Genomic DNA, 12,802 nt, shown 5'->3' on the forward strand with positions numbered 1-12,802 from the left:
TGAAATTTCTCAATTTTACGTCGCACTGTCATGCAGGCTAGGCTAAAGGTAACAGTGATGGTGAGAGTTGAATGAAATGGTGAAATGCAGAAAGTGGGAGGAAACGGGACTACACCGAGAAAACCCACGCACACGGTGTTTGTCCACCACAAAGTTCACTTGGCGCTAGCTGGAATCGAACCAAAGATCCCACACACCATAAATGAACGCTTTACCACTGAGCCATCGCGGCCCCTTAAAGATTGTTGAGGTGAAGCGGTTATTTCTAGTGGTGAAAAATAATAAACTAAAGGTTTTCTGGCCAAGAAGTTTGAATGAATTGTGTTACTAACTACTGGTAACATCGTGTGTTCGCAAACAACTAAATAAATAAATAACTGAAATTTGTTTAAAGCAGTTTGGTAAATATGCTCAACATGAAATCAAAGAATCCTGTGAATAACATTATATATATTAGTGTTTACACATGCATTTTAAGAAAAGAAGATCTTTTTACCTATATCTTTTGGATTGGGCAAATGAGGTTGTTTGGTCAGCCAGTCTTTGATAAGAAGTATATCCTTTTGTACTGCCTGTGTGTCTTCGTTGAAGTTTTTCAGCCATTCGTTGTCTTGGTCCGTGATCACTGGCGTCTTGGTCTCCATTATGCTGGAGCAGATCCTCTCTCTCGTGCAATCGGATACTTGCGTCTTTTTCAACTGGTTCTTCTTCCTTCGAGTAAAAATTAAGAAAAACTTGTTTAAATACATAATTCAGGAATTTATACTGTTTGGAATCACAGTAAAAATATCATAATGTCGAATTCCGTACTTTTACAAAGTTTCTCGTCTCAAAACCTTTATTTTTCCCACGAAAATTGCTTTTAAAATACGACAAATTAAACCTTGGACTTTTTATATGTAGCGACATGTTTGAGTATCAGATCTAAATATCGGTTTAAAACAGCTAGATACTCAAATGAGAAATGCTTTTACTCATACCTAAATGAAGAAAGAATCACTAGAGTATGGTTATACCGAAAGTTTCGTATGTCATTCTTCCCTTTTCCTGTAGGAAAAGTAAAACAAACACATTGCATAAACTGATACTGCATGCTGAATCAAGCTTCATATTTCCTTATATTTTTCAAAAAACAAACCTTTTTTTTTTTTTTTTTTTGCAGTGAACCATCAAATGGACAGGTGTTGATTGGCTACTATCTTCCTCTCTCTCTCTTTCTCTCTCTCTCTCACACACACACACACAAACACACACACACTCACACACTGCACATTCGCTGTTGCTGTCGAAGACTCAGAGAACTCTTCAAATGTTCTTGGTACCAACTCTGATTTGCCTCTGAGTGAGGAAAATTCATCGCTAAACTCGCCATAAACATTTTGTTTTATGAAGGATAAAGGGTTATTCGAGATAAGAAAATTGAAAAGGGAAAGATAAAACAAAAATGTCGGCTTAACCGTTCCGTTAATATTCAATTCTGTTCATACTTTTTAATAAATTTTTATTGTCTATTTTTTTAACAACTAATGTATATCTTCAACTCCTCAAATTATTTATGAATATAAAAGTAAGTTACTCACAAAACGAGGTAAAAAAAATAATTAACATGTTTAGTGTTTCTCATTTAAAACTCCACTGCATCCAACAATAAAATAATTTTCTTTAAAAATTGAATGATTAACGAAAGTGAATGATTATGGAAGAATTGGTGGAATGAATGTGTGGGAGGAAATAGAAAAATCGAGAAAATTCACAGACCAGTTTTTCACCACAACCTCACATGGCCTGAGATCGAACCACGGACCTATTACAGCAGACGTGAGTGTTCTACATCAGACTCTTTTAATTACAACTTTTGGAAAGCAATGGCTTCTCACTAAAACAAAGAAGTTTTGTGTATTGTCCATGGTACAATTTCATACGAACTGTTCATTAGCTCACTTCCTTCTGACTTGTCTGGGTATCCCAGCCTTTTTGTTGGACGTATTCAGAGTTTCTGATTAGATGCGTGACTTAAGTCCATCCCTGTGTTATGTTGCTGAGGTAAGTTTCCTACTAGGCACTTCATTTACCAACCTAATATTTTGCGTATATTGTTACTGCAATAAATAGATAATTTCACACTTTTTACCCTCAATTTGGGGTTTCAAGTTTTAATTATGAGAGCTTAAGCCTCTTTTTAAACAAGTCTAAGCCGGGACCTGCGATATAATCGTGTAATCCAGCTGTCTTATAATAAGAACACAAAATGAGATTTTTAAAATATATATACAAAAAATGTAACATGATTGATGTTCTAATTAATTAAAGAATAGCAATGATATAATATTACCGTGTGTGTCTGCTCCCCAAAGGAACGAGTCCTAATTGAAGCCAGATCTCCACGAGATCACATAAGGTACTGACACTGGACCTTCAAGTGAATGGCTTCATAAATTCTGTCGCTCGGCGTGTTAGGATAGGTCAGCATACACACGAAACAATTATAATAATAACTTGTTTCATCCCGTAGAGGCAGTGTTATGTAATTGAATTGAATTGCCCCCTCCTCTCTTTCCCTCCGGCCTTTATAGAAACATCGTAACAAAATGGGAGATCGGTGCACGTGCAATGACTGCATTAGAAAGAGCTCTGGGGAAAGTGGGTTTGTTACTAACAAGTGTTTATAGATAAAGAGTACTTTCTTCTAAAACACTGTTTTTACATGCTTGCTCGTGAACAGTTACGCAGTATCCTGTTTTAACTACAGAACGAAAAGGTCTTTGTAATTAAGTATCAAGGTCTATACAGTTAAAGAAAAAAAGTTCGAAAAATGTTAATAAACGCGAAATCATATCGTGAGGTTCTTGGTGAAAATTTCTAGATCGCAAATGAAAAGTTAAAACTTTCAAAATTAATTTTGGAATTAGACTTAAAAGTCACAAAGTAGCAGGACTACATTGAGAAAATTTCGTTATCCTGACATCGGTATATCATACAAACTCTATAGTTATGTTTATTACAGAAATCAGTACAGAGCATACGTTATCCATATCCTACTTATGTACTGCCCTTAGATGTTATATCAATGCCGTTGCAGAATGTCTGATATCTAACAGTCCTCAGGATATTACATATATACGTATGTTACATACTACGTCAGCTATATTACATACGTCCATCTGTATGTGAGATCCTGACCGCCTATATAAGTTTTTCCGTTCATACGTAAAGTACGCTTATTCGGAACACTTATACGGAAAGTACGCATAAAATATACTTTTACAGTTATACGTTTGCTGTACCTTAAGTCCAAAAATACAGGAATTACACATGTAACCTACGTTTTTTCATATGCCATATATATTATTTTTTTCTCAGTGTATTACCAGTACAAATAAGTACATGTCATTATACGGTAGTTCTTCGCAAACTTTCACTAACATACTTGCCTTTAGGCGAAGAGAATCGGGTTCGATTCCCAATGAGAGCTGAGCCGTGGTTCGAAGTTCATATCATATAGCATCAGCGCTAACTAATCCAATTTACCTAACTAACCTACTACGTCGGCACGTGTAGAACGTGAGGTAGTCAGCAACATCCATGTTTTACCAGATATCTACTCGTTTTATATACTGATGTCCAAAACTTAAGCACGAACTGTAAATTGACTTAAGATCTGAATATACCAGGTTGTATGAGTGTCGGTTGGGGTTAGAAATACAATACATCTGGTAACATTATAATCATTGTATTCATGGAGTGTCTAGTACAGAAACAGCGTCATATATGATGAATATGAAAAACAGATATATCCAATGTCGAAACTTATGTCCAGAATTCACCAAAGAAGAGTACAGTAGAATATTCACCTAGGAACATTAGTATGGAACAGAAATACACGACTGACATCGACGTGACATACTGGAAATAAGATTATCAAGAAGTTCTTGTGGCATGGCCTGCCAATCCTCCTTGAGGGCCCGTCGGAGGTCTGCAAGAGTACTGGGTGGAGGTATATGCTCTGCAACATGTCTCCTTAGAGCATCCCAAGCATGCTCTACGGGATTGAGATCAAGGGAGTACGCTGGTCACTCTATTCGATGAATATCCTCTTCCTCAAGGAGGGCGGCCACGGCAGCTGTATGATGTGGACGAGAATTGTCGTTCATAAAACGAAACTCTGGACCGGCAGCTCCACGAAACAAACGAACATAACGGAGAAGAATATCATTATTATATCTGGCGCCAATTAGAGTCCCTCCTTCTACATGCAACTCACTACGTCCGATTATCATTATGCCGGCCCAGACCACGATTCCGCCAACTGGTTTGTTCGTTTCCACAATGTTTTTTTTGGCGGTACCGTGTGCCAGATATAGTATCGTCCAGAGACAGATGACAGACAAAAGCAGCTTTCATCAAAAAACATCACTCGACCCTAATCCTCGTCCGGCTAGGTAATGTGCTCTTGACACCATCGCAGACGAGCCCATTTGTGACGCAATGCTAATGGGATACAATTCACTGGTTTACAAGTATAAAGTCTTACCGCGCGTACTCTTCTTGTTACAGATCTCCAGGAGTGGTACATTGTGCGACACGTCTAGCACCATTTGGGATCGTCTAGTATCTCGACCACGCCCTTGACACTATGCTGTGGCAAATTCCCAATTCTTGTGCCACACTGATTACTGTCCGCCCTTCTTCCAATTTCCCGACGATGCGACCACGCTCAAATTCATTCAGGTACTGTCTGTGCTATGCTACCAATGCACGCTTACTTACTGTTTCGATGTCCTTCAGAAAGTAGTCCTAACCGATTGCACTCTCATCATGCATACGCATAACAATTACGCTAACCACACTCACCGACTAGCGCTCAACTCGCATATACCATTGGTGGGCAGACTAAGTGGCTCTGCTATTGCTTTCCTCCATGTATGACAATGTTTTGGTCATAAACATCAACATGGATACATTTGTGGGAAAACCACATCCGTGCTTAAGTTTTGGATATCAGTATGTATAACTTGGATCTCTGACAACATTGGAACAAGGTTAGAATCAGTTACAAATCAAGCTTCCATCATGAATAAAACCCTATCAGTGGCGTAGACAGAAACTCATCAAGGGGTTTACACATACGCAGATATATATACAGCTATGGCATGGCCTCTGGCCTGCCATTCCTCAGCCATGGTGATTGGAACGAAGGGGTCGTGTCAAATATAGAAGTAGGAAGAAAGAAAGTAGAACAGGTGACTAGTTTTCGATAACTGGGTAATATTATTAGTGATGATGTGAAGTGTGAACGTGAAGTAAAAGCAAGAATAGGAATGACGAAAGAAGCCTTTAAGAGGAAGAAAATACTATTTTGTGGGACCCTGAATAAAGAGTTGGGAAAAAGACTCAAAGTGCTTTGTGTGAAGTGGAGTATTATACTGTATGAGTCAGAAATATGGACATTACGCAAAAATGATGAAAGACGACACGAAACTTTCGAAATGTGGGTATGGAAAAATATGGAGAGAATTAACTGGGTCGAGCGGGAAACGAATGAGAGAGTCTTAGAAATGGTGGGGAAAAAAGAACAATTTTAAAATTATTATTATTAAGAAGAAGAGAAACTGCTTCGGACATTGGCTAAGAAGGAACTGCGTCCTGAGGGACATGCTAGAAAGTATGGTGGCAGGAAAGACCGGGAGGGGCGAAGGAGATTACAATCAAAACAAAAAATATCATACCTGAAAACGAAGAGGTTAGCTGAAGACCGTGGAGCATGGAAGCTTCTCAGTTGCAGCAAGTGACTTGCTATCAATGGCAGAATACGTATAATGATCATCATCATCATCACAGGTATTCTGCCATTATATATGTAGCCAAATTTTGGTCGTTAGGTCGCTATTGATCGATAGGCATTAGCATAATTAGATCTGCGTGAGAAAAAATGGGGACCAGATCTGAAATTTCGAGCCTTCAACTGAGCTAAGCATCAGATCAGTAATATTAAAAAAAAAAAAAAAAATTAAAACATCTACTTTCTCTTTAGCTTTCGACGTAAGTACGCGAAAACTTATTGTTTTACTACAGGTGTATATGTGTAGTACCCATTATTTCTCCTTAACTACTGGCCGGACCTAAATCAAATTTGGTAAGCAAGTAGGTCATCGTTAAAGGAATATAGAACACTATACAGGGTGTTTCAAAACAACACCGACAAAATTTGGGAAATGATTCCTGACACCAAGATAACACGAAAAGTATAGACCAATCTGGGTGCATAAATGCTTCCTTTCGGAGTTATAGGCTGCCGAAAACATGAAAAAATGAACTTTAAAGGTCCACAGCTCCAAAAGTATGAGACCTACCGTAGTCAGGTCAAGATTTTATTTAGAAACTAGTATGTGAACTATCCAAATGTTCATGTTTCAGAATCCTGCGGTACTTCTGCAACAATTTTTATAGAGGTAGTTGATGAGTACTTCAAATTATATGCCCGTAGCCAAACTGCCTCCATAAAAATTGTTGCGTGAGTACCTTGGGATTCTGAAATATGTATTTTTGGATAACGCATGTAGTTTCTCAGTGAAGTCTTGGTCCGACTATTGTAAGTCCCATAGTTTTGGAGCTATGCACCTTCAAAGTTAATTTTTCCATGTTTTCGGCAGCCTACAACTCCGAAAGGAAGCATTTGAGCACCGGATTACCTCCCAGATGCGTACGTTCCCACATCCGTACATGTCAAAATCCTTCTCAGATGCGTAAAAGTGCCATGGGCGATGACATGACATATTAGGACTGCAGAATTTTCTAGCCACTAGTCAACGAAATAGTCATAGAACTGCTCAAGCTTAGAGGATATCATCTTGAATAAACAGCCAACCACTGTCCAATTTTACGGAAGAGAGCTAATGACGCATACATTCGAACCTGAAGTCTTATATCATCTTTATTTTTATAATCTCTGTAACCAAGACTAAATCCTGTATCTTATGCCAAAGACACTGGTTAAAGTGGAAATTGCACCCATATATGGAAGCTGAAGGGAAAATTGTCCTAAAAGAATTTATTACTGCTTCCTTGAAGTCTACCATTTGAATTTCAAGATTCCAATTCAGAACTTCTTTCTTTATTAGTGAAAATAACCTTTCATATATATGCTTTCTCTTGTTCGGGAAAAGGCCAAAAACCACTAGAATCACATTAGTTTCCTCTATTGAACTTCAAATATTTGCATGAATTACAAAAATTTGGAAGAAAAGTTTGCTGCAACTCTTAAATGTGTCATCAATAAATTAGGTTATGCTGGCCTGTTAGGCAGTCTGCTTAATGAAACTATTCAAGGACTTATACGCTATAGCTGCTATTCGAAATGAAACTTTTAGATTCCATATCCCCTTCTGCTCAAAAACGAACAAAAATTCACGGAAATAGTGCCAGCTATTGAACCTGTACGGAAATGGGAATTCTTATCTCGCTTTAAATCATGACATTTCATTGCATCCGTCACTTGTACGGAACTGGAAAGAATTTCGACATGTACGGAAGTGGAGATGTACGCAAGTGGAAGGACCGTGCACCCAGGTTGGTCTATATTTTTCGTCTTATCTTGGTGTGAGGAATTACCTCCCAAACGTTGCCGGTGTTGTTTTGGAACACCCTGTTTATAATGGCCGAGCTGGGTTAGGGACACGTTCAGATTGGTTTGTATGTGATACTTTATTTCTTGGTAGTTAGTGGCAGGATCTGAATGAAGTTTGGTAGGCAAGTAGGCCATTGTCTAAGGATTATAGATCGCTATATTTGGTGACGTGCTCTGTTCGGCTGGCAACGGAGTCTATGTTCCACAACTTTGCGACCTAGAAGCTTCTGAATTCGGTTCATCAACTGTATTCCACTTGTTAAATGCTTTCTATACGCACCCGCAGATGGCAAATTTTGACGCATATGTTACAAAGAAAGCATTTAAAAAGATTAAAAATACATCATATAATTAGTTTGATGATTTTTTATGAAAGGTTATACAATAGAGCTTCTGGCTAGTAAATTTCTTTTAACATAACAGTACAATACTTATTTTTTGTGATAAATTATATATAAAAAAAACAACCTCGTAATATCGAGATAACACATGGAACATACTGCATGTAAGCAGAATCCATTTTCAACATTAGTGCACTAAGGGAGGGGAAACTTGAGCTAGATAAGCCCCCTAGCAACGCCACTGAATCTGATCCGTCTGGTTGGTAGGGAGACACCTACCTTACCATCTATATTACCATACAAGAATATATTTTATATTTTGAAAAAATATTAGAGATAACTAGACAAGCATCATCCACATTTACTTCTGGAGAAAGTCGTAAAAATATTTTTTTTCAATTTACTTATATCACGTGACTTATATCGCGTGTAAAGTTACGGTAAAAAAACTTGTAAAGCAAGATTTAACTCTTCTCTTCTCTCTCTCTCTCTCTCTCTCTCTCTCTCTGTGTGTGTGTGTGTGTGTGTGTGTGTGTTTGTGTGTGTCCCTCTATCTGTGATGTTGCAAGACAAAAAAATACAGATATTATTTGAATATGTCATAGGCTAAAGACCCCAAAGCCGTAATATGACTTTCTTAAGATTACATCATGATTGTTTGACACAATGGTGGTCACTCAGGGCCGGAACAACAGAAACTCTGGTAAAGAGATTAAAAAAAAAAAAAAAACATATAGGCAGCCCTAGCCTTTGCGAGGTCTAGGGCAAAAGCCCTGCGGAGCTCTTTGCCGGTTGCATGACAGATGACACAATACCAAACGTAAAAATGTCGAGGACAGAAAATCGCCCATCAAAGTATCGACAAGCAAACATAGAATTATTATCGATTTCAGCAGTATCTTTGCAATCTGCCAAGTGATATTCCAAGAGTAATACTTTTTTTTTTTTTTTTTTTGCTTTTGCTTTTGCTTGCCATGGCTTTCATGAATTCAATTTGAACATTTTTTCCGTGATAGTGATCAAACATGCCATTATTCATCATTTGGCATAAAGTACTATCAAATATATTTCACTAAATAATTTTAAAAAATAGAATTGCCGCTAATATCAGGGCTCAGATTTCCGCTATGATCCCTAAATGCTAAGTTGTGTGAAGTTAGAAAATAGAAACTAGAAACTGAGAAATCAGAGGTTGATAACTAATAGCCTGTCTGAAGTATATAGCTAACACTCGCTGCCTCAACTAAGCAGGATCCAATTTATAAAAATTTAAAGAAATAAATTATAAAGATGATCCCAATGATATTAGGCCTACCCAAGAAACACAGGAAGGTTTACACTGTACAAATCTTCTGCTTAGTACATGAAGTTGAAATAATTGTGACATCCGCGTGGAATGGTAACACTTCTTTTTTTAATCCCTGTATCAGATTCTCCCGGAAGGTTAATGCTGTAGCTAGATTTCGAAGATTCCTCGTAGTTAAAGAACGAGTGTTGACGACGTCACAGAGCACTTTGCTGATAAGCACTCATTTACAGGAATACTACAGGTTAAATTTAAAGATAATAATGGAACTCATTCACTAACGCACAGAATATTTAGATGGAAGTAATATTTTTATTCATTGTGCATATATTGGTGTCCTGTATATGGGCTACTTATAGAACTGTAATCGGTTTGACTGCTCTGAAACTATAGTACTCTGAAGTGCGGGATCCTTCCGTGTGCGGAAACCCAGACAGTTGTCCAGTTCGCCTATGCAAATGCTGCTACTGGACCACGCCATGGAGGTACGGCGGCTAAGTGGTAGATGTTTACCTCTGGTGTGTGGGGTCCTTCCTTTGATCCCCCGCCAAGTAAGCTTGTGGTGGACAACATCGTGTTCGTGGGTTTGTGGGTTTTTTAGAAGTACTCCCGTTTCCTTCTACTCTCTCATTCCACCAATTCTTGCGTCATAATGCACTTTGCCCTAATTATCGTATTCCTTTAGCCTAAAAGGTATAATCGTGGGGCGTTAAGCGGAAGTGGACCACGCCATATGGATTTCCACGGTTAAAGTCTCCTTTACCCTTGAAAATGTTAACGGATTCACTGAATTAACGACCTTGGCTGAGACAATCGCTCTAGAATTCAAAAATTAGCTTCTCGTTCAACGTATGTCGTGTGGAATAACGAACAGATGGACATACTAAAGTTAGATTAGATTTCACTGCGTGATTGTAATAAAAATCATACTTAGGGGTCACTTCCCTTTTCTCCTCCCCCTGACCCTGAGAATGTGAACTTTTCGTGAATCGTTGTTTTTATATATATGAAGTTTGCATTTTTCTTTTTTTCTTTTTTTTTCTTTTTTTTTAATCAGTCTGGTACCAATAGCCTTACCTTGTATAGTAAACCTGATAATCAAAGGTTAAGGAAAATATTGTTATGCCTAAAACTCAAGTCTCAATGCAGGTAGGTCTATATTATGCACTGCAACGAGCTATACTCTGTTAGACATGGTATTGTAACCGCCAAGTGTATCGGGTCACTGTTCGGGTACCATTTATTTGTAATCGCCTGGTCGTAGTGTGTCCTTCGTGGTCCTGCCGATGAGTATTCTCCTGAGACCTGGACTTACCTGGGTAGGATGTTGAAGGACTTCTCCAAGAAGGGATTAGAGAATTGTTCCCAAATTGCTCGTCGGTCTCAATGATAAGATGAGCATTAGGCGCTGAGAGGTTCGGATATCTCGTCTCGAAAAGCTCACGGACGATCAGACAATTACAAATAAATGGTACCCGAACACTGACGGTTACAGTGTTAAAAAAGGAACAAATCATTTTTTTTTTACTTTTATACGCGGGCCTGTTGAAGCATACTTGCGTGCCGCCATTTGACAATCATCGATTTTGGTATATTATACACACACACACTATTAAAACTTCTTCAATGGTTTCAAGCAACAATAGAATAAACAAATTGAGAATAGGATAACACGTACTAAAATTGAGTCAATTTCTATCAACAAGTTGAGTTGAGTAGAGCGTCCTTTTCAGCAGCGACGCTGTATAAGATGTGTACCTACTGATTAACGTGGAATTCGAACTACATGAGCTCCCGCCGGAAATCGAACCCGGTTCTCCCACGCCAAAGGCGCAACGCTAACCGCTTAGCTTCGAAGAAGCTCTAGAAAAATTATCATGTAGCCATCATTTAGCTAGAGAATGAGTTCTTAACGAAAGTGAGATTAACTTAAACGATTTAAAATCATAGCTGATCACTATAGAATTAGAAGAAAAAGGTTCGGTCTGCGATTTAACTTAGTACCTGGAATTTACAATTTGGAGCTATTTTAATGAGTTCTAGAAGAGCTCTAAAAATTATTTTTTTAAAAAATCTGATTTTATAAGCGTATGTTATTGTATATTAAATAGGTGTGTTTCTTTTTCTAATTAAAATAAATATGTATATGTGAATAGAAACTTTGAGATTTTTGATCGAGAAAATATGTATGTTCAGATTGTATGGAAGGAATTTTATAGGAAATATATGTCAACCTGGCAACTTCTAGAAGACTGTTCAGAATATAAATTTGGTTTTACGACTCCAATTAAAACAGAAAACCTACCAAAAAGATTGTCAGAGGATACGGTTCGCGTTATTTCAGCAAAATAAGAAGAACCTGCTAAAAAAAAACCTACAATTTTGTTTACGAGCGTTTGAGATCCCATTTCAAACATACTGTAGATCATGTCGTATTGAGTCTTGGTGCTGAAAAGTGACGTGAAACCCCAATCAGTCAAGTAAATCGATACCCTTTCAGAACTTAGTGAAATGCATTGCAGTAGAAACTACACTGCAAGAAACAAACCAATTTTTTGGACATTTTTTGGAGACCACTTTTGGTCATTGTTTAACTTGTCCAAAAATTCTGAAGCGTTTTATCAGTGAACAAAACAATGTCCAGTGTCTTTTGACACTGGTTAATAGGGACAGACCTAAGAGTGTTCAACATATACCTGAACTTCTGATGTGTCCATCATTCTGTACAGTTTTTGTTCACTAACGGAACAGTTCATGACATTTTTGACCATGTTAAACACTGAACAAAAGTTACAACAACAAGAAATGAACAATGATTTATTTTTTACAATGTACACAAGTAAATCACGATGACCATGAAAGGATCATTATGAATAATAATTTGAAATTTGTATGTTAAACATAACCACATTGTACAGCGTAGTTTGTCCTTAGCGGAAGCTGTTATTCTTAATACACTATTTTGAATCTATATTTAATTTTTTGTTAACAGTTTTTTTGCATTATTCTTAAATTAATATTCTATTCTTTACTTTAATGCATTATTCCGTTTTCCCATGGAAAAATGTGCTTCCACATCTTTCATACACGCTACGCCCCTGATTATGTACCTTGGCTTCATTTTATGTAATTAACAATGTTGCTTTAGAAGCAACAGCGGCTCTTGGATATTTGTTCTGGAGAGTGTTCATTATTTTTAGTAAAATTATAATTAGTATTTTTGCATATACTGTATTTGTTGTTAAATTACATCTGCATTCAAGAATAACACGAGAAATATAGTTGATGGTTAAAATGCATAAATGAGGTTTAGGTATAAAAAAATCCCTATTTATTGCATAAGAACCATATTCTTCATATCGTGTTACACTTGATTGTAATTTTTAAAAATATAATTATAGTACATTATTATCAGTAATTGAAAGAAATTTTATAACAAGCAAATTTAATATAAAAATTTATAAAGTATATTTCAATGTATTTTCGATAGTTAATTTTGGTTTATTTTACTTTTCAGCACATATATTTAAT

The 12,802-nt window shown here is 37.1% G+C and overlaps 1 protein-coding gene across 2 annotated transcripts in view; it reads right to left on the reverse strand.

The window, feature by feature from the left end:
* Positions 1-12,802, reverse strand: part of LOC145693050 (alpha-tocopherol transfer protein-like) — a 137,759-nt gene that overhangs the window by 24,272 nt on the left and 100,685 nt on the right. The window contains exons 1-2 of one of the 2 annotated variants that reach the window (XM_081768717.1): positions 2,333-2,470; positions 497-711 (exon numbers count right to left, since the gene is read on the reverse strand). In XM_081768717.1, coding sequence (XP_081624843.1) covers positions 497-644 — 148 coding nt within the window. In that variant the 5' untranslated portion in view covers positions 645-711; positions 2,333-2,470. Of the gene's footprint in view, positions 1-496; positions 712-2,332; positions 2,471-12,802 lie in introns of those variants that run through there. The other variant, XM_081768718.1, reaches the window with a different exon arrangement.

The sequence above is a fragment of the Thermobia domestica genome, chromosome 8, assembly GCF_964235325.1.
Source record: "Thermobia domestica chromosome 8, izTheDome1.hap1.1, whole genome shotgun sequence".
NCBI lineage: Eukaryota > Metazoa > Arthropoda > Insecta > Zygentoma > Lepismatidae > Thermobia > Thermobia domestica.